General features: G+C 33.8%; 1 protein-coding gene across 1 annotated transcript in view; it reads left to right on the top strand.

Annotated features, from left to right (window-relative positions):
- Positions 1–23,536, top strand: part of SYCP2L (synaptonemal complex protein 2 like) — a 60,905-nt gene extending 37,369 nt beyond the window's left edge. Inside the window, exons 21-31 of the mRNA XM_051970690.1 lie at positions 2,648–2,798; positions 3,499–3,548; positions 4,628–4,751; positions 5,428–5,498; positions 5,664–5,733; positions 8,857–8,964; positions 11,799–11,887; positions 13,248–13,339; positions 16,088–16,187; positions 16,290–16,348; positions 21,269–23,536. Of these exons, the coding sequence (XP_051826650.1) occupies positions 2,648–2,798; positions 3,499–3,548; positions 4,628–4,751; positions 5,428–5,498; positions 5,664–5,733; positions 8,857–8,964; positions 11,799–11,887; positions 13,248–13,339; positions 16,088–16,187; positions 16,290–16,348; positions 21,269–21,293 (939 nt within the window). The 3' untranslated portion in view covers positions 21,294–23,536. The remainder of the gene's footprint in view (positions 1–2,647; positions 2,799–3,498; positions 3,549–4,627; positions 4,752–5,427; positions 5,499–5,663; positions 5,734–8,856; positions 8,965–11,798; positions 11,888–13,247; positions 13,340–16,087; positions 16,188–16,289; positions 16,349–21,268) is intronic.

Raw genomic sequence — 23,536 nt, 5'->3', positions numbered from 1 at the left:
GGCACCGAGGATAGTTCAATCCTGGAGTAAAAATATTCATCTTGCTGATTTTTAAATCCAGCCTCAGATATTAGCTGTGTGAACCTGGGCAAGTCACTAACCCCAATTATCTTGTCAAAAAAATTAATATGTTAATAATTCAAATTAAATATGTGAATGATACTTATTTTTCTGGAATGTTGGCTGTTACTCAATGATCAGGACAACACTCTTGCCTGTAGTCATTTCAAACCCAACCAAAACAGAACTCATTTTCTCTTTTCAAACTTATCTGTCTCCCAAACTTCTCTGTACTTTAGAAGGTGCCATCACCCTTATCACACAGATTAAGTCTATATGACATTTTCAGTGGTATCCTTGACTCTTTGCTCTCACTCCACATAGCCAGTTACTAAATTGTGTCTCTTATGTTTCCATAACATCCTTTCCTTGATTTCTCCATTCACATAGCTATTTCTGTAATTCAGAAGGCCCCCTTCAATTTTTGCCTGAATCATTGCAGTAGCTTTCTAATTGTTCTCTTTGCTTCAAGTCCTTCTCTACTTCAATTTGTCTTCCACAGAGTGCCAAAACATTTCACCTTAGGAATAGTTCTGACCATGTCATTTCTCTATTCAATAAACTCCACTCTCTCCTCCACTGGGATCAAATATAAATGCACTTGGCTTTTAAAGCTCCTCACAATTTGACTTCTTCTAGATATGGATCATTTAGCTAATTGGAAGTGGGGCACAAACAAGGAAAGTTGGGAAAGAAAAGTCAAGAAATAGCCCGTAGCAAGAAGGCAATTATTCAGAATAGAGAGAGCTTTGATGTACTTTTGTCTAGTATCTGATTCATATATGACTGACATAAAGACTGAAAAGTTATAGCAAATTCAGATTCCTAAATGACTGTATGATTAATAACTATTGCTTCATTGTATCATAGTTAGCAGAAGTAATAATTTTAGGGGATTACAATGAGATCGAAGTGAGATATCTCACTGAAACCCGATTTTGGACCATTACAATAGAGAAAACTCAGATCTCAGAAAAATTGAGTTTGATCTCAGGAGAAGTCTCCAGTTAGGTCTTAAACAAGAGAAATCTTTGCTTCTGCTGGCTGAAAGAACCAATTCATTTTACCTTTCCCTGTTTTGCCACTCTCTGAGGGTGAAAATTCCTCACAGCCAGCCAAAGGAAAAGCCCTACAAAAAGTTTTGTACATGTTGGGCTTAGGATTTATTCTTTTTGCTGAAGGAGCCTAGCACTACCTCAGCTGCTCAGAGGAGGAGTGGCTCTGCCTATCAATGAACTGTTATACAAACTGATTTTAAAGGAAATAAGATCTTAAAACCCACTGTCCAGAGTCAAGTTACTATAGGCATACATTTCCCATTCATGTATCTCTATGTTATGGTTTTATACGTTTGTATCCAACTGTTTCTCTTAAATACTGTGCTTTGGTAAGAAAATGTATCCTAGGATTATGATGGAATGTATTATTTTTGCTTTGTCTTTTGCTTTTTAAATGTTTCTAATTAAGAATTAATGTGGTTAGCTAGGTTGTAATGGGAGGCACACTGGTAGACTCAAGAAGTAGATTGTTTAGTAACTAGCTCTTCTCTTTGGGTTACTGTTAAAATCTTGACCATAACACTTGAAACCTTCCAACTTACTAATATTTTGAGTATATATTCAAATGAACAAGATTGCCTCTGTGAACCTAGAGAGGAACAGAGGGATGAATGCTGTGTATCTACTACACTATTCTTCTAGTATTTTATACTTTATCCCCTCTATAGTATAGCCATTGTGGTTTTCCTCTTGCTTCTCTGTACCTATGCAGTTATCATATACTTGAAATGCTCTCCCTCCACCTCTTAGCAGCCCTATCTTCAAGACTCAGTTTATCACCTGTTACAGGAGACCTGTCCTGTCCCTCACCTGCTAGTGTATTTTACTATAAGGTTACCTTGTATTTACTATATAGTATCTCTTTTATTCCTACATAGAATAATTGTCTCTATTGGAATATAAGCTCATCAAAGAAAGGAAGGGTTTTTTTCCTATTCTTTGTATATCTAGCACTTAACCACAAAACCTAATGTCAGGTCCTTAATAAATTCTTGGTGATTGTTCAATAATTAATTTAATCCTACTATAAAGCTAACATCCTAAATCTAAGATTGCTGGCACATAACTTTCAAGAAACTTCTGAATAGAAATGAAAGTTTTTTTTTCCCTCTCTCCATAAAATTAAGGATTATACCTTTTTTCTAAAATTTATTTTTAAGCTTTGGGTTTCTTTGTCATTAAGAGGAAGAATTTTTAACTCAAGGCTCTATTCATGCAGCTCTTTGAGGAGTAAGAACATATAAAATGTTAAACTTGTAAGTGTTTAACTAAAGTTCAATTATGTAGTCATGTTTTATAGTAACAACCACCTGACTAAAAACTTTTTTTTAGGGAGGTAGCTCTCTTGATACTCCTTTCTGCCCTTGCCTCTTCTACCATTGCCTTAAAAAAAAGCATATCATCAAATAGAGAATCTAGACATCTGGAATAAAAATGCCATCACTTTGAGAGTAGTGGTAATGTGTTTTAATCCATAGATATATTAACCATAATTTTCTGAAATTTTATATTGAATTTGTGTCTTTAAGTTTAGTGATTTTAGGAAACACCTGTTTTCTGAAAGTAATTGTGAAACCAGCAGTGATAGGAGCGGAAGCTCTTGGATCAACAGCCAAAGGGAAAAAAACTTTAAAACATACGTGAAGCAGAAAAAGCCAAGAGTCAGAAGTAAATTAAGAGGTAAGTTTAAAATTTTACATGCCCCACAAATCCACTATAAGCTAATCAGTAGCAAGTATTTCTTTGGTATGTGTTCAGTACTGTGCTGGGTACTAAAAGGGAATACAGACACATAATGAAGTCCCTGGCCTCCATTGTCTCTATTTGTTTATGCATGTTCAACACATGAAAAAATAACATGACATAATTACTCTGTAACATCCAACTTAGAACTTTAAGTATTATAATTGCTTGCTTGTCTCACTCATTAAAATGTGAACTTCTTGAAGACAGGGACTGGTTTTGCCTGGCACATAGTAGGTACTTAATAAATGTTTGATGATTAATTTGGCTAGAGTCAAATTTTAAAAAGTTAAGGCTATCATTGTCAAGACAGGATTTGGGAAAGAGAGGAATTCTGTTGTCCATAATGACAGGTTTTGGATAACTGATAGGAATTCTAGAGATGGAGAAAAAAGGATGAGATAAGGCACAGTTACAAGAACAAGTGCTTATGGTACAATAAAGTAAAGTACAGCTTGAATAGAATGGAACCTGTCGTGTTGGGACAATAGTTTCAGATATTGTGAACTTTTAACTGGGAGGAAGAGTGGTTTGGAATTAATGTGATAAAAAGTAAAGAACTCTAATAACAAGTCTGGGGATTTGTCTGTTTCTTATGAAATAAAGCAATGTGCTAGAGACTTGTTTTTCCTTTCAGTTTTGCCATTGTCACCTTCAAGTAGTGGCAGTGATCACCGAAAGGTCAAAGTAAGTAGATGTAGTCCAACTTAACAGAAATGAACCACTTTCTAAGTTTTTAACTCGGTGCTGAGCACTGAGGAGACAAAAGGAGACAAAACAATCGCTTCTTTCAAATTCTAATGAAAGCTTTCATCTGCAGAGTGGGATGAGACTCAGATGAATAAAATCATAAAATGGGAAAGTCCATGTTCTTTGTTAAGGTGAAGTAATTGTGCAAACAAAACTATTACATGTGAATTTTTAGAGTAGCTTAGTTTTTTTTTTTTTTTTTGATGTGAAAAACATGAAAAATTCAGCCATGTGTCTATGTATACTTAGCATTATTCTGTTCAGAAACTGCAAAGGATTTATGACAAAAGCATTTAGAATGGATCTTGAATGTGTTCAAAATTCTGACTATTGAATAACCCCAGGAACTTCTGATGCAATAGAGAAAGAAATAATAGAAGTGTGTGTGTGTGTGTGTGTGTGTGTGTGTGTGTGTGTATTATATATATAAGATTTTTACCTATGTGTGTATATAAACATACACAGAACAATCTTATATTTACATGTGTGCATATGTATATATAGTATGTTTGTATACATATATGTGTGTGTATACACACACACACACACACATACACACACCTCCATTTGTGTCTATTTGTAGCCATTTCTAGGGTTAGGGGGGAGGGAAGATAAAACAAAATTACATGATAACTGTTGTGTATTTGAATGAATAACAAGTTATATATGGTAGATTTGCAGTTTCATATGCAATCATCTATTTTTATTATACTGTGTTGTGAAAGTGTTTCTTCCATGAACTAAAAATAAAATATATTTTGAAAAGAAGGGTTAGCATATTTACCTATAAACTTGTTTTTTTTCTTTGGTCTAGATATAAATTGAGATAAACATTTAGCCATGAGATATTTGTTTTATTGGTATATATTCTGGACTTTATTTTATTTGAAAAATATATATAAGAATCTATTTTTCAAGATTCTTGGAAGGATGCTGCAAAAGTCTAGCAACTTCCTATTGTTGATGGAAAAAGTATCAAGGTGGTATTTTTAAAAATCTAATGAATTCTGTTTTAGCCTATATCAGTAGGAAAGAAGATCTCAAGGCAAGACAAGAACAAAACCTCAGACTTGCCTGTGGTGGAATTCCAAGGTAGCACAGTCTTCCTAACACCAGAAGATTCTGCCAAGAAGAAGCCCCGTATGTCCCCAACTTTGTTCTTTTACCTATTTGTTATACCTAATTAAATTGTTGATGTATATATTGAGAAGGGGAGGCTTTTTTCTTTTACATTATTTTCTGATATTGAAAGGATAAAATTAAGTTTTCCTTTCACATAATCCCATTATCCTCAGCAAGGAGAAGGACACTTGGTTTCCATTCTAATCTTTGAAATCAGTTTGGATGGAAGAAAGTAAAAATGAGTTTTCTTTTTCTTCCTCTCATCAGTAAAGTTTTATTCTTTTTATTTGTCATGATCCACAGGTGCCATCAGCAAGTGTAAGACATAAGCAAAGAAGAAAGGGAATGGGGAATGGGAAGTAAAGAAATGAATGAAGTGGGTGGAAGAAAAAAAAAAGAGGAGAATATAATTCACATTGATGCAAAATCAGTGATAAAAGGTTTCCAACTATTAAGTCAGGTAGCACTTGGGGGCTCCATTTCTATAGGCTTCAGAACTCTGATACATGGCAACTCACTACCCTTGGCCTGTATAACAATGGCATGCCATTAATTCCTTAAAAATGGGCAAAAATAATTTTTCTTCTATCTAAAATGCAAGTTAATATTTGAAAACTTCTCATTTATTGACTACCTAAAATCATTGCCTAATGCATTTGTTTATCCTTTATCCTTCTTGGCTCTGACTCCCAAGTCCAAAGTGCATCCTCGTTATGTGATGCATCTTCCCCAGAGTACTCAGATGTCACTGAGGATTTATCAAAGGTAAAATATATATTATTATTGATTTATGTCAATATGAGTATTTTGATATAGTCATATGTTTAACTTTAGGGGAACACGTGATCTAAGTTTTTATTATTTTAATATAAAAAAGGCAATTTCACAGTGTCTGGTTTTTGTTTATTGTTGTTATCATTTTGTTTTTAGCCTGCAGCAACCAAATCATCAGTGGAAAGTGCCATCCTTAAGCGAAAACTGCAAAATGTGGAGGTATCAGGTAAAATCAAAGTGACATACATATTCCTGTGTGTATACTCTAATGTAGTATCTCTTTCCTGATAGAAGAGGGGAAATGACAATGCCACAGAGATAAATGTAAAAATCTTTTTTTCTCTAGCCAGTAAGGAAATTTTTAGGCTAAATTATGTCAAAGGCCTCTTGCAAAACTAAATTTTTATGGTTCTAGGATCCTTGATTGACTTTGAAATAATACAATGTGTTATATCATGTGAACCTCATTATAGGTATTATCAATCCACATTTTGCAAATGGGAAAACTGAAGATTAGTAAACTTAATCATTTGATAATGACCACATACTAACTGAAGAAGGAAGTAAGGCTTAAATTAATTGAGTGAATTAGTATGTTGACTGCTTAACTTTTTATTTTCTCATTAGAAGATAATCACTATGGGATTTCATTCAGAGCTAGGTAGGAGAGATTATTTAAGAGACTATTGTAGTAGTCTGTGTAAGAGATGAAGTGTGGTAGCAGTGGGAACAGAGGGAAAGAAAGAGATACAAGAGCCATTTGGAAGGAAAAACATAAAGGAGACATTAATATAAGGTAAAGACAAGAGAATGATGATTGGGAAAGATGCTTGGAAAAAATAGTAGTAACATTGGCAAAGTAAGAGGAAAAGTTAACTGGGGAATGCTGGTAATGTCTAATTTTGATTAAGGTGGCCATAAGGTTATAGTAGGATATTTAAACAGAAATGTTTAACTAGAACTCAGCAGAGAGATGAATTTAACTCATGAAGAATCATGTAGTCAAAAAGACTTTCAGGAGCCATTTAGTTGAACCTGGATCACAATGCTTTGTATAACTTCCCTGACTAGTGTCATCTTACTGCCATTAGAGGGCATCCAGTTTGATGGAACCTAATTCTTCCTAAGGTGACCAGTTCTACTTCTAGATATTCTAGGTGTTAAACTATTGTGGATCATCCTTTAAAGCGGTTCTATATACTCAAACAAAATAGTCAGACCTGAATTTCCTCAAGTAAAGCCAGAATTTGCTTCTTTACAACTCCTGCTCCACTTCTGTATAAACCTAATCTATTTTCCATATCAAAGCTCCTTCTTAAGTGGCAGATTAAAGTAATGGGGGGGGGGGGGGAGGGTTGGGGAAGGGAGAGTGCTGTATATAGTAACAGAAGATCTAGGTTCAAATCTTGGCTTTTCCATTTATTTTACCCTATTTAACCTTTGACTCTGAGTCTTCCCTTTATCAGATTAAAGTCAATTGTTTGTAGTCAGTGGCTTCTGAGGTCCTTCCCAGGTCTAAATCTATGAAACTGTCCTAGGCAATGATTTACATTCATATCGATATATTGCTTTCTTTACAGTGGCCCTCTGGGAAACAGTCCCAATATTATTTTCAATGTTCCAATGGTTCTAGAAGCCAAATTTTTATCCCATATCATAATCTGAGGAAGTTTCATTTGTGAAGAGCAAAAAGAATCCTTTATATAATATGTTTTCACTCCTATGTGTGTGGTGGAAAGGATCCCATTTTATAAATGATAGGGCATCACTGAACTGAGGTTTTGATGCAAGTGAACTCTATAAGATTTTTACAGAGTTCACTCAGATCATACAAACTCATAAAAACCATGTTCCCTTTAATGTGTAAAAATCCAGACTCCAAATAGTTTCACATCCTCTCAAGAGGGAGATAAGCAATACCATTCAAGGGCAAATCAAACTCCTATTGATTTTTTGGAGAGTCACAGTCTCAGGAAAGACTTCACATTTAATTGAGAGATCCTGGTCTGATCAACTCAGGCTGCCCCCAACCCCCTGCTAAGAGTTGCTCATAAAATAGGTTTCCTTTTACTTTGCAGAATGTCCAAAGTAGGACCTTGCCTGCTGAGAAGGCATTCTCTTCTCAGTCCCAGCCTTTATTTCCCTAATAGGACTTTGCCACTAAAAAAGTCAGTCTCTTAGCAAAACTGGCTTCCTATCCAACAATAAACTTCCATTTTTGCCATCTAAAACTTTTCAGGTTCGTGAATTCTTTCACGAAAACCTGCACCTCTGATCAAAAGGGGATTTCCACAACTCTCTAACTGCCACTAACCTCATCAGTTTCAGTGTATTTGTACTAGAATAAGGGACTTTTGTAGGTCTGGCCTTGATAATAATAGCTAACATTTATAAAATCCTTGCTATGTATGGTCTGGCCAATGAATCTCCATCCTTAAAACCTAAGTGTTGAATTCCATTTTCCAGGCTCCAATTAAACAGGTTCTATTTATCAAAGAGGGTTAGTGGGGAAATGGAGCATATTTCAAATTTTAAATGGGGGAAGAGGATCAGAACATGAAGTGTAGCCTAGGAGGTACTTGGGTAGATCACTACAACAAAAGCCTGGAAGGTAGACTTCTAAGATGAGAAAAGACAATGACTGGGGAGAGAAAAAAAGAAGTGAAGAAATGGAAAGGAAAAATGAAAGGGGTACTAGAAAGTATTTATTTTGATTTAGCCCAAGACTGGCCCTAAAAAGATTGTGTCTTTTAAACATTATTAGTCATTTAACAAGCAATTATTATGCAGACACTAGAGTGATTGTGGGGGTGCAAAAATAAGCAAAAAGAAAGATAATCCTCCCTGAAAAGAACTTACATTTTAATGGGGAAAGATAACACAGAAAAAGAATCTAAAAAGCTGGGAAGTGTACAGATTTAATGGAATGGTGATAAAATCTAGAGAGACAGAAGAATAGATGGCCTGGTACTTTTCCCCAAAATGGAAATTCTAAGAGGAACTTACCAATGAAAGAAGGGTGGTATAGGATGAAGGGATGTTTCGGGGTAAAAACACAGATGCTCCTAGTTCAAGCTGTACCTTTGCTTTGCAAAATGTTTGTAATTTCTGGGGAGAAATTATTTCTCTTTTTCTGTTCTCTTTTGTTATCATTTGAAATGCTTTTATTTCCTTTGGTCATTTTGAATCAATTGACATGGCAGCAAAGTAGTAACTGTAGAAACTCTTTAGTAATAAGCAGTGTTCTATACTTTGTCTTGTGGTTGTTCAATTTATTATTAAATTCCAGAAAGGAGAAAACTTGGACCTTGGGATAATGTGATGTTTATGGAGCATTCTTTGCCTTTAGATTCCTCAGACCATACTTTGATAAAGCCAAAACACCGAAAATTAGAAGAGGACCACACATCATTTTCCCCTCTTGCCTTAATGCCAGAAGAAAACACAGTACCTGAAGGTAACATTGTACATATAGCAAAGTTAAAGAGAAAATGTTAATTGTGTGTTTAAAAAGGCTGACATCAGAATCTGGCCAATGTGAGTAACTGGTGAACTGCAAGGATAGTGCAAGAGGGGAAGTAATAGTTATGAAGATATACTTCACTCACTTTAAAGTTTTGCTTAGGGCTTGCTTATTATAAAAGAAATGAAAAAATGAATGAAAAAGCATTTATTACATGCTGCTTATGTGCTAGATGCTGAGGATGCAATTATAAAATCAGATATACTTCCTATCTTCAAGGAGTTAACATTGCAATGGGAACAACACATAAGGGGAGTGGTAGCCAGAGAGGGACTCTTTGATACAGAAAGTTGAGTCACTAAACATTTATTAAGTACTTCTTATGAGCCATGCACTGTTTTAAGTGTTAGGACGACAAAGAGCCAAAAAAGCCCCAGCTTTCAAGGAGTTCAGTCTAATGAGAGAGAGACTCTATAAACTATTATGTAAAAGCAATATGCATGCACACATACATATATGTATATGTAAATAATTTACATACTTTTATGTAAATATGCATACATAGTCCCGTGTACATACATGTATATATAATTATGTGCATATAAAGATCTGTGTGTATATGTATATACACGCATATAAAAATAAATACAAAATTTGTAACTAATCTTAAAGGAAAGAAACTAGCTTTCTTGTAAAAGGTGGGATTTTTTATGGTTCTTCAACAAAACAAGAGGATCCAGGAAATGAAGATAAGAGAGAGAGAATTTCAAACATTGGGAACAGCAAGTGAATATGCCCCAAGTCCAGAGATAGACTATCTTATATACAGAACAAGAAAAGCCAGCATTGCTAGATTTAGAGTACAATAAGGGAAGAAAAATGTTGAAAAGACTAGAAAGGTAATGGGGAGGGTTATGGAAGCTTTTAAAATCCAAAAAACATAGGATTTTATATGTGACCCTAGAGGTGATAGGGAGTCACTAGAATATATTAAATTATACATTAATGTATTAGAATGTATTAAATAATTATAATAGCTGAGTGGGTCATAGAGAAACTTAAGATAAGGACACTATCCAATATGCTGTTGAGATAAACCAGGTATGAAGTGATGACCTGTACCAGAGCAGTAGCAGTGTCAGAAAAGACAGCACATGCAAGAGAAAGATAGTCAAAGTAGAATCAATAGGATTTGGTGACAGATTGGATATGCTAAATGAAGAATTGAAGTTTTGAGCATATATGAGATGGTTGATGCTCTTGACAGTAACAAGGAAATTACAAAAAGGGGAAAGTTTTTGGAGAAAGTAAAGAGTTTGGTTTTGGACATGTTGAGTTTCATGTCTATGAAAGATATTTCAAAATATCCAAAAGGCAGAAGGTGAGAGATATGAGATCAGAGATTGGGAGAGAAGTTGTTCATTTCAGTTGTATCCAACTCTTTATGATTCCATTTGGGATTTTCTTGGCAAAGATGCTAGAGTAGTTTTGCCATTTCCTTTTCCAGTCCATTTTACATGTAAGAAAACTGGAGCAAACTGGGTTAAGTAAATTTCCTAATGTCACACTGCTATTACGCATCTGAAATTGGATTTAAACTCAGGAAGAAATCTTCCTGAATTCAGGTTGGGCACTCTATCCACTGTGTCATCTTTCTGTCTGGGAGAAAGGTTAGTACTGAATAAAAAGATCTGAGAATCATCTTCATAGAGCTGATTGAATCAATGGGATTAAATGAATCACCAAGCAAAATAGTATAGAAGAATAACATATGAGAATATCAGGAAAGGGTCTTGAGGAGCATCTTGAGGGGTAGCAGATAGGAGCCAAATTAAAATTCAGCAAAGAACACTAAGAAGTAGTACTCAGAGGAGTAAGGGGATCAAGAGAGTCTTTTTTCTCTAGATTTTTGTGACTCTACTGTCTATCAAGAAGAGATTATAGAGATATCAAGAATAATGAAATTTGCAAAAACATTGGTAACTTTGGAGAGAGCTGTTTCAGTTAAGAGAGAGAGAGGAAATGAAGTAGAGGCACCTAATGGAAAGGCTTTCAAGTAGTTTAGTTGCAAAAGGGAGGAGAGACGCTATGATCAAATGAGATTTTTTTGAGATGAGAGAAAAATAAATGTATTTATAGATGGAAGAAAGTAGCAGTAAACAAGGGGAAGACTAAAGGTATTTGAGTGGGAATAATCGAGAAGACAATTTTAGAAAAGACAGAATGGAATGGGGTTATCAGGAAGATCTGGGTTCAAATACAGCCTCAGGCACTTATTGACTGTATGAAGCATGTCATTTAACCCTGTTTGCCTCAATTTCCTCATGTAAAATGAGTTGGATAAAAAATTGCAAACCATTCCAGTAGCTTTTCCAAGAAACCCCAAATAGGGTCACAAAAAGTCTGAGATGACTGAAGAACAACAAATGACAATATGGTTCAGAGAGTAGATCTTGTTCCATGACTTTTTTATTTAATTTTTTAAATTAATAAATTAATTTTTTCTCTTCCATCTCTAGCATTGGGAAAAAAAACAAGAAAACTTTTGTAAAAAAAAAAAAATACAGTCAATTAAAAAAAAAAAAACTGTCCATAAGCTATGTGTATTTGAATTTTGTATCCATCAGCTCCCTGTCAAGAAGAGAATAATAGACTTTGTCTTTGGTGCTCTGGAACCTTGTTTGATTACTGAGTTAATCATGATTTATGTTTGGGGGGCATGCTATGTAATAGGCACAGAGTAGATGTTTAGTAAATGTTTACTTGTTAATGAGATTTTTTTTTTACAAGTTAAAAGTATCTTTCAGCTTATTCTAAGAAATACTTAGTCTTACAGGTTATGCCAGAAAATCTAGGAGAATCTCCTGTCATCTCTACCTTTGAAATTTTTATTAAAGAATTGAAGAAAAGATTTAAGGTAATATTGACTTTGACACTTCGGTGAATTCACTACTCCAGTAAGAGTTAGTGGAGGTTGACAAAATCACACGTTATAATAGTAAGAGAGTAGGTTGCAGTGATTGAATAACCACCGATTTCAATTTATTTCATAATGCCTAATTGTCTCTTTTCACTGAATGTCACTGAGTTTGAGGGAGAAGAATAGACTTATTCTAATCCATATACAGAATCACCCAGTCTCTCTAATAACCAATGTTTTTGTCTTTTAGGAGACCTGGAAGGTATATGTGTAAACTCTTGTTCATGTCCTCATTAACACTGCAGTCATTCTGACTAAGTTGATAAGAATGGATGTGTGCTAGTTTAAAAAAAAAAAAGTTTGGAAAATGTAAAACCAATATTATCCAGGAGGAGCCTTGATGTAATAAAATAAGAAGAGAGATTATTATGAAAATTAGTTATGAGACAAGTTTAAAGGCAGTCTGAGAAGTGGAACATTTGGAAACCAAGTGTAAAAGCAACTTACATCTTTGTTAAAAATTGCTTATATGGTGATTTCATGCTCTGATTGCATGCAGTATGAATAACTTCAATTTCTTGTGGGCCCTTTTAGAATTAATTAAGCAATAAGTGTTTATTAGGCACCTGTATGATTCAGGCATTGTTCCAGGAGTCAAGATAAAGACAAAAATGAAGCGGTTCCTATCTTTAAGGAACTTACATTCTAGTAGAATAAATATATACAAAAGTAAGTATGTACAAAATAGAGCCAATGTACAAAAATATTTTAGAAAGGGAAATTGGTGTAGCAGCTGAGGTAATCAAGAAGGTTGAATATAGAAGGTTTGATGTTATCTAATTAGTGTTGACAGAAGGCTTTGCTTCATTGCTTCTTAAAGATTTTGTCCATAGTAACAGTTAAGTTAATCGACTGGCCTTGTCTTATATATGGCCAAAATATTAGTCAGCAATTATAGCAATCTTTTAAAACTTTTGCTATTTTTCTTTAAAGCAACTCAGAATATTGCTAGCATTTTAACTAAATGTATTGGAGATGATTTCAAAGGTCCCTTCCAATGTTAAAATGCTATTATTAAGAAAATTACATAAGTTAAGACAGCATATGCTGATGAAGTGAATGTGAGACTTGTTGCCATATGTTCTTGTCCTCACTAACCAATAGTGTCATCAATTAGCATTTTGGCATTATCCTTTTAAATGAAAATATGGTGCTTTTAGTCATATCTTGCCTAGGGTTTTTTCATGTATTTTATTGATCACTTTCCACATTAATCCCTCTACCTTCCCTCTGCTCCAGAATCCTTGTTTTCAATGAAATCTCTGTAAATCTAATTAACTTTTTGATTATGATTCAGTCTAGGAACAAGAAAAAAGATGTTTGTTTCCAAAATTCTATGAAAGCATCTGAGAAGTTAACCATGCTTTTAAACCAGATACATCAATGTAGGTAAATAATCATTAAATTGAACGAGGTCATTAAAAGTGCAATGATATTAAGTGGTATAGAGTATTAAGTGGTATAGAGACAGGAGGCAAAAAGAAACAAGAAATTTAAGGAAACTTGCCCTATCTGTATCACATGATAGTAACCACATAGATTTTTCTTCTCTTCTTTTTCTCCTTTTTTCTTTCTCCCTTTTTGTTTTTCCATTCCCTGTTTTTTTCTTACTTCCCTCCTTTTTTTTCTTTCATGCCCAGCCTTTAATATACCATGGTGGTGTGACTCTGGGCAAGTCTTTGACCTTCTTATATTATAAATTGCAGAAGAGGTTCCAAGCTGCATAAGCAAAGGGGATTTCCTCATGCAGGAGTTCCCTATATCAATGAAATCACAGGTCCTATGGCTATCCTTATATATAATGACTATCTGAGATAGGAAGCAGGGAGAATTATGTTGGAAAATACAGGTAATACAAAAAAATTTTTAAAACGATCTTTTTTTTTTAATTGAAAAGGAATTGTTTCTGAACTGGATGTGGGTAAGAGTTGGACAGGATGGATTGTAACCTGCATTGCTTAAGAGAATATTCATACTGTTTATGGCTTAGCCCTTACATTTTTTTTTTTCTGGAGATGACCTTAAAAAAAAAAAAAAAGACAAAGCAACAAGTATGGTGTTGAGGTGAGTCTTAGTGAGGCCTATTTTTAAGGAGGAGAAAGGTACATAATGGCATAAGACAGAAGAGGTAATAAGTAGGTTTTCTTTCTAAGTGTAGAGTTTAGTAATACTTGAATAATGATTTTAGAACTTTTCCTTAAAGAATTTTTATGTTTTGTCACTTTAATAAAAGCCATACAAAGTATGTAAAGCAAAGGTGATAGTGTTCATTTTACTATTGGGGAAACTGAGATAATTACAGTTAACTGACTTGCTCAATATCCCATAAAGTGATCATCATGCAGGTTTTCTGATTTCTAGTACAGAACTGTTAGATAATAATATGGGGCCTTTTTCAAATCATGTCACCTATCATCTGATCATCTTCTTTCTCCCACCCCTACTCAAACTTTGCTCTCATGACCTTGGTTCTCTGATAGTACGGTGACCAAGTTCTATACAGTCTACACTATTTCCAAAATTCTACCCTCTATCCACAACTCTTTTATATAACCTTCCTCATTAAAATGAACTTGGTTATTGGAATTAGTATAGTCAGTACTTAGCCATAGTAGGTACTAAATAAATACTTTTGCATTCATTCATTTATTCTGTTAGAGGAAGATCTTAATGTTTCAATATAAAAGCCAATAAAGTATTAAGAAAGAGGGCTTAGTTTTCAGACTCCTGCTTAAATGGTCAGATTTCAACTTTGGATATTTCAGTAAAGCAAAAACTAAACAAACAAATAATCTGGGACAATTTGGGAGAACAAGTTGCTCTGAATAAAGTCAGCCTGCAAATATTTATTAATTTTCCTCTATGAGCCAAGTCCTGTGCAAAGTGCTCAGGATATGAAGAAAAGCAAAAACTATTCCCTGCTCTCAAAAGTATTCATGTTCTAAATGGGAAAGTCAACGTACAAATAGCTGTCAAGATATATCTATATCTATATATGTATATGAGAGATCTGAGATTACTTCCTCATCATATATATGTATATAGATATAGATATAGATATAGATATGATAAGGAGGTAATCTCAGAGGGAAGGCCCTAACATTAAGGAGGCTTGATGAAAACCAGGAAAGCTTGGAGGTAAAAATGAGAAGGACAGTCAGTCAGAAGATGTAATTTCTTGCATGAGAAGCAGCAAGGAGGCCATTGTAATTGGATCATAGACAATGTGAAGAAAAGAAACATGCCAGAGGACCAGAAAGCTAGAAGGGTCCCAAACAGGCAGATCCAACATTTAGTAATTATAATTGTCTAGGTGTGAGATGATGAGTACTTTCACTAGAAAGTGCTTCTGTTTCCCTTTCTTTCAAATACCAAAAAGATCTGCCAACAGTTTGGGAGTTCCTTCTAGCAATGCAGATTTCAAACTATCCATTCCCACTAATCCTATACAAGTCTCAGACATTTGGGATCCATCCAGTTTGCTAGAAGTTTTTTCCTAGCATTTTCATGGTAACTGCTACATATTCTGGTTGTCTACCTGTGATTCCTGGATCTTGCCACATACCAAACCCATCATCTTTTTAAGTCTACAATTCCCTTACTACAAATAAGTTTTGAAATGGGTATCAAGTAGGGGAGGGAGAGGATATTTACTAATAGAAATCTATTTTCTACTATAGACATAGATGGAGAACTGGAGTTTTGATAACAATACATTTAAATATTCAATGTTCAAACACAATGTTAGATAATGTTAGAGAAGGATGTAAATGAACAAGTAATTTGGGAGTGGATTTGTTCTCTTTTATACTCTAGCTCTTATAAGTCACCGCCCCCCACTTATTATCCTTTATCAATTGGATTGGAGGTATCCATTTCTTTTTAATTTAGAAAGACATATAACTTTCTGAAAAATTAAGCCTTTGAAAATGATTGGTCCAATGTCAAAATGCTCCATTTGTAGGTAAACAACTTTCAGAGAGTAAAAAAAAAACTAATATGACTTTTATGACAAACCAAAATATGTGTAACCATTTGAACTATCATCTCCTGCAACAGGAAGAGTGGTCTTTTTTCTCAAGGTGTACAAACTCCTCAGATAACTAATTTTGTGAATTTTCCCCCCTCACAAATAAGGCTTGATAAGATAGAAGAGTTCCATATGAGCATTCTTCAAAAATTGGACAACTTTAAGAAGGATGTTCAAGCTCTGAAAGATCTTGAGAATGAAATCCTGGTAAGTTTTTGCTCATTTTCCTCTTCTCTGAGATCTATCTGTTTATGTTATAGGGAAAAGTAATATTAAATATCAACTTTTTTTTCTCTGCATCAATTTTAGGATGTTTGGAAGGAACAATCCACCAAACTAAATTCATTCTGTGATCTACAAATGCAAAGGTACTTTAAAAAAAAAAAAAAGCATTATTTTAGGTTCAATAATTTTAGTCATAGAGTCATAGTTCTAGAAATGGAATAGATCTTAGTAGCCAGTGAGTCAATCTGCTTCATTTTACAGATAAGGAAATTGAGACACAGAGCAGGGAAGGATAAAGCTGCCATGACAATTAAGTGGTTCAGTGCATAGACTCCTGATTCTGGAGCATGTTCTTGAGTTTGGATCTGAAGTCAGGCCTGGATGCTTGATTTCAAATCTGATCTCAGACACTAGCTGCTGATCCTGACAAAGTCACACCCTTTGTCTCAGTTTCCTCAACCATGAAATGGGTATTAATAACTTTTACCTCTGTGGATTGTTTTCAGTATATTGAGATATTATATTCAGTATACTGAGAATATTTGTAAAATGTTTTGCAAATCTGAATGTATTATAATTGTGCTAGTTATCATCATTAAGTAATTTGCCCAGGGCCATACAATTAATAAGTATCTTAGGATAGGATTCAAATTTGTCTTCTTAGTTCTTAGTCTAATGCAATACAGCAGTGATGTCAAACTTAAGTAGAAAACAGATCCCTTGAAGGCAGCCTATTGATTTAGAAAACGCAAATGAGCAATATATATATATATATATATATACACACACACACACATATATGCATATGTATATATATATATATATATATATAGTATTGTATTTTTACTTATTTCATTGAATAAATATTTTCCAATTACATTTTTATGCTTTTATTTATTTATTTTTGTTGTTTCTAGATGGGATATTTAGGTGTGGGGTTAAGTGACTTGCCTGGGGTTATGTGACTAGTAAGTGTTGAGTATCTGAGGATGGATTTGAACTCAGGTCCTCCTAACATCAGGGCCAGTGCTCTATCTACTATTTTGTTTTAATTTTTTTTTTGAAGTGTTTTATTTTTCCCAATACATATAAAAATAGTTTTCAAAATTCATTGATTGAGAAGGAAAATATACCTGTAGAATACTGTATATGTTGTCAGATAGAGAAGATGATTTGGCTACACTATTTCCCCCTTTCCCCCATTATTTTTTATTTTTTGTTATAAAGAATGGCTCTCTGGGTACTAGAGAAGGGGAAGGGAAAATAACAGGAAATAAAGTTCAGTAAAATTTTACAAAAGATATCTATAAAAATACAACACACACACAAAAATACAACTAACCACAAAACTTCTCCAGCACAAATTGCTATTCCCATGGCACTTTCTAGGGAGCCTCCTGGGCTAGACTTGGCAAATAAAATGAGCTGCTTCAGGAGTGATTGAAATTGTTGGAACAAAGGCTAGTAGACAGCATGCCCATGATTCTATAAAGAGAAATCTTGTTCAGGAATGGGTTAGCCTGGATGGCCTCTGAGGCTCCTTCCAACCTTGAGATCCTCACAGCACTTCTACTTTTCATTAGCAAATTTTTTTAAAAAATATCTTAAATTTGATGATATGTACTAGTGAAGTAAATTACAAGCCTTCCAGTTCCACATCCTTGCCCTCACCTCTGTCCCAATATAACTGAAAGTTCTTGCTATCCTTTTAATTAAAAGATACAAGCGGTTTTTTGCATAGCATTTTACAATTTTTGAAGTCCTTTAAAGAGTATTTACTTGTGGTTGTCATATGTTTTTAAAAATTATTATTAGGCTTCAATGCCAATAGTTTTCTATGAATTAGAGTATAAAGAACTGTTCTTTTGTGTGTCTTCAAAACCACCATCTTCAGGTAGTTAATGGATAGGACACTGACCTTAGAGTCAAGAAAACCATTTTGATACTTATCTGTATGACCTGGGCAAGTAACTTCTCTCAACCTCATTTTCCTCTCCCATAAAAGGAGACTAATAATTGTACCTATCTCAGAGGGCAGTTGTGAGACTCAAATAAGAGAATTTACCTATCTATGGCTATATTTTATCTATATCGATAGCTATATCAATATCTAACCATATCTGTCAATGTGTGTTTATAGTTTATGTAGATATCTCTTTATATCTATTTATTTATACTGATATCTAAAACATATCTATATCTGTCTCTCTGTCTCTGTTTTTCTTTCTTTCTATAAATTTTCCAAATTTCTATAAATAAATCCTGGCTATAAGTACTAGCTTTTTAGTTTTGAGAAACTTGGAATTGCTTAATTTTGATAATAAACTTTAAAAAGCTATTTGTTAAATCCATCTAATGATGAACATTTTCCTTCCCTTCTCATTCCTGACCTGGCCCAGCTCCCTTCTGGAGTTTCAGAATACCTCAACCACAAAAAGCATTCTACCATTAATAGCACTCTGTCTCAATTTGAAGCCCTTGGGACTTCTTCCTTATTCATTGTTTCTAGCAAAATTAACACTTTGGCTTGTCAAGTTTCTAAGTATTCTTAGAGTTATCTATCATTTTGATAAGTTAAGAGGAGATTAGGATCAGATGTGTTTAACTTGATTAGTTCAGGCCTTAGTAGAGAGAAATGCATCCAGTAGAAACAAAAGAATACTCAAGCTTTTATTGAAATGCCTAACTTTACCCAAATTAATTCAGAAAAAAATGCTACCTTGAGGAAATGTGGTAGATTAAAGAAGATTTCTGAAGATTCAAAAATTCTGCCCTTCACTGATACTAATCCTCAGGACAAGATACTTTTAAAAGCCACTTGAAATTATAATTGTTTTGAAATTTTTACTTAATCTCAATGAGTTATATAACACTCCATTAAAATATATTCTAGTGATTGGTATCAATTTAATTACTGGCTGTGAATCCAGAAAATGAGACTGCCAGATTTTTTTCCAGACTACTTCATTCAATCACAATAGCATCACTTTTATCTTATAACTCCAGAGTAAGTACATACATTGCTTTGTTTGGAGATATATGAATTTTCCCCCAAGGAGTTAAGTTATAGAGTGCAAAGTTATTTAAACCTCAGCCTAGCATGGGGGATATTTCAAATGAAAGCTCTATCATGTCTTTTTTTTTCTTCTCTCCCTATGACAGTTCCTAGTAAGGCACTGAATACTGTCTTATATACACTCTATTTAAGATCCTACTTTACTACTATGACTAGCAAGACTTTCCTATTCTACCTGCCTTAATTAAGATTATAAATTCTTCAAGGACATGAATTGTGTATTTTGTTCCTTTTGTTTGAGAAACAATATGGTACAATAGTGAAGACACTGGATTTGGAGTCAAAGAACCTGAGCTCAACTTCTACTTTAATCATTTTAAAACTCTGAATGACCCTGAGCAAATTATCCAACTTTTGCTACCCTCAGTTTCCTCACCTATAAAATGAGGGGGCTGGTCTTGATGATCTCTAAGGTCTCTTCCAGCTTGGAATCCAGGATTTCTGATTAGCATGCCAGTACTGTCACTTTGTGACCTTGAGCACTTAACCTTACTATACCTCATTTTAAATTAGGTGACCTCTAAGGTCACTTTAAAGCTAAATGGATGCTCCTGTAACCTAGGATTCTTTGTATCTACTAGTATTAGCAGCCAGAATGCTCCATACATACCTCTTCATTCAATATTTCTGTAACACCTTAAAGTTCTGCAAAGTACTTTCCTTCCCCTGAGCCTGTGAGAGGTGTAGTGCAAGTATTTTTATTTCCATTTTTTTTAGACACATCAAGGGGGTTAAGAGGTATGGCTTGTCTATGATCTCAAAAATCCACATAAAAGTTTTTGGCCTTCCTTTTGTATCTGATTTTTTTTTCTTTTTTTAATGGGACATTTACCTTATTGTACAATTTGGGTTAAGTATTTGGTCATGGGCTCTATATCATCTGCTGACCTTCATGTGCCATCTACAGTTTCTGCAAAACAGCCCACAAATTCTCATATAATTTTAGATGCCAATCCACAATATTCAAGAATACCACAGGGAAAGGCTTGATGTGGAAGGAACAAGTGTGTATACAGGATAAATTATAAAGGGAATAGAACTTAAGGAAGATAAAGAAAGGCTTCCTTTCCAATTGGAAGACAAGCTTTTAGATTTGGGAATAAATAGAACTTGACTATTTACAGTTTTGAAAGAACTCAATGGTATTTGTCTTCAGGAAGTTTAGGGCATTTCCTGTGAGAGGATCTCTCTCTCTCCCTCTCTCTCCCTCTCTCTCCCTCTCTCCTTCTCTCTCGCTCTCTCTCCCCCTCTCTCCCCCTCTCTCTCCCTCTCTCTCTTCTCTCTTCTCTCTTCTTTCTTCTCTCTTCTCTCTCTCTCACTATATATATGTACATATATGTACATATATGTGTGTGTGTGATTTTTTTAAATGGATAAATGCAGTGTATAAGTTTGAACTGAATCCTAAATAGCACCATTCAGAAGGAAAGGGAAAAGATCACATTTATTTGGTCCATAATGATAGAATTCCCATTCCATGACTAGTCAATAACTTCTCAGTAATCTTTTTTTTAAATAACTTTTTATTGACAGTATATATGCATGGGTAATTTTTTACAACATTATTCCTTGCACTCACTTCTGTTCCGACTTTTCCCTTCCCTCCCTCCACCCCCTCCCCTAGATGGCAGGCAGTCTTATACATGTTAAATATGTTACAGTATATCCTAGATACAATATATGTATGCAGAACTTTAACAGTTCTCTTGTTGCACAGGAAGAATTGGATTCAGAAAGTAAAAATAACTTGAGAAGAAAAACAAAATTGCAAACAGTTCACACTCATTTCCCAGTGTTCCTTCTCTGGGTGTATCTGATTCTGTCTATCATTGATCATGAATTAGATCTTCACTTCTCAGCGATCTTGTGGTGTATCTTAGGGCAGGGAATGTCTTTTTTTTATTGCAATTCTTAAAGGGAATTGGGTGGAAGTGAAGTTTTGTGTCAGACTTTGTTCATTGCATCTGTGTTTTCTCTCCTACCACAGACTAAACTACCTGAGGAAAAGATGAATGAAGATGGCTTGATCACTCTCTTCTCTTTGACTAAATAAATGATGCACTGACATTGCAGCTGTTAGCAGCTGGTGTTGACACCATTCTGTTCTATTTCCATTGCTGAGTTATTTGAACTAGAACTGAATATGAAATATTGCACTGGTTTGAAATTGGCTTTTTGTTTAGCTATTTATCCACAAAACTCTTACTTTGATCAAAAAAATGAATGTTCATAAAGTCAACAACTTTAAGGACTCTTTAAAAAAATCAGTTGAAATGTTTAGTAATTTTTAAAATCTGGTTTCCTTTCTGCTAAAGTTATTTATTTCCTTTTTCCATTGCTCTTAATTTTCATCTGTCTATTCTTAAAATTTGTTTTAGAGGTAAATTTAAACCTTTTTATTTTGGAAAAATGAAGGAGAAATAAGAGGGAAAAGTGCTAAATTTTAGAAAGGTTCTCATCTAGACAGGAACATTTTTCATTTCTCCATCAGGTGTGAGTTTTGATTCTTAAAAACTGACATAATGAAGTCAAATAATTTTCAAAATAGAAAAAAATTTAAAATTTCTGTGGAAATTAGCATATGAAATCATTTACATAAATATTTGAATTATAATGTCAAAACACTTCTTTAGCAGTGACTTTGTTTATAGTATGCCAAATATACTTTAATCAGTCTAAACCATTGAAAACAGATTAAGATCATTGCATTTAGAGCTAGAAAGGCTATTGAAAGCCATGTAATCCAAACTCTGCAGGCAGCTAATGATATATACTCCCTAGGAAGTACAGAAGAGATCATCATATAGGTAGAAATAGGAAGAGCCAGGATATTAGTCAATAAGTATTTACTAAGTTTCAACTAGGCCAGATCTGGTCTTGTATACTAGCTTTGTGACTCGGGGTAAGTCACTTAATCATGTTTGCCTCAGTTTCCTCATCTGTAAAATATGCTGGAAAAGAAAATGGCAAACTACTCCAAAAATATTTGCCAAGAAAACCCCAAATAGGGTTATAAAGAGTATGACACTATTGAAAAATGTCTGAAAAACAACAAAGTTCTTACTGCAATCCCAAGCACTGTGCCAAATACTGGGGATACAAAGAAAGGCCGAAGATAGTCCCTACTTTCAAGAAATTCACAGGATGTGAACTAAAATTCTGACTCCAAATCTCCCTTTTTAAAATTTTGATATTTTATTTCCCCCAATTACATATGAAAGCAATTTAAAAACATTTATTTAAAAATTTTTTTGAATTACAAATTCTCCCTCTTTCACCTTCCCTACTCAACAAAAGGTGATTTATTATAGGTTATACAAATGTACTCATATAAAACATATTTCCATGTTGGTCACATTGTAAAAGAAAATAAAAAAACCAAAAAAAGAGAAAATTTTTTTAAAAAAAGTATGTTTCAATATATATTCAGACTCTACCAGGTTTTTTTTTCCTGGAGATTTTCATCATTAAGTCCTTTAAAATTGTCTTGAATTACTGTATTCCTGAGAATAGCTAAATCATTAACAGTTGATCATCATACAGTATTGCTGTTACTGTATACAATGTTTTCCTCATTTTATTTTACTTTAATTTATGTAAGTTTTCCCAGATTTCTCTGAGAGCATCATCATTTCTTATAGCACAATAGTATTCTATTGCAATCGTATACAACAACTTGTTCAGCTATTCCCCAGGTAATGGGTATCCCCTCAATTTCCAATTTTTGTCACCACAAAAAGAAGTTACAATTATATATGTCCTTTTCCTTTGTTTTTTCCAGTAAATTCCTTTCTCATCTCTAATTTTGTTTTGATAATCATCCCATCATATTCACACCTGTGCCTGAGTATGCATCCTTCTAAATGTCTTAATAATGAGAGGCTTTTTTTCTAGAAGTTACAAGAATCATTCTCCCATGAAGGAATGTAAACAGTTAAACTTTTTGAATCCCTTATGATTTTTCTTTCCTGTTTATCTTTTTTATGCATCTTTTGAAGCTTATATTTGAAAGTTAATTTTTTATGAATCTTCCTAAAAAATAGTATTGCTTGCATCTACTGCTTATAAAAGATACTATAATCTGTGGGGATATTTTAGTATCAATATATTCAATATTTCTTTGAATAATGTACTAGTTGAAATAACCTCCCCCCTTTAAAACTTGTTTTATAGACAATTCTTTGTACTCTATACGTAATTAATCTGATTTTTAATTAAACATGTTTGAAATAAAATTTTTACTTATTTTACTTAA

The sequence above is a fragment of the Antechinus flavipes genome, chromosome 1 (genome assembly GCF_016432865.1).
Source record: "Antechinus flavipes isolate AdamAnt ecotype Samford, QLD, Australia chromosome 1, AdamAnt_v2, whole genome shotgun sequence".
NCBI classification, from domain to species: Eukaryota; Metazoa; Chordata; class Mammalia; order Dasyuromorphia; family Dasyuridae; genus Antechinus; species Antechinus flavipes.
This window is presented reverse-complemented; position numbering and strand designations above follow the sequence as displayed.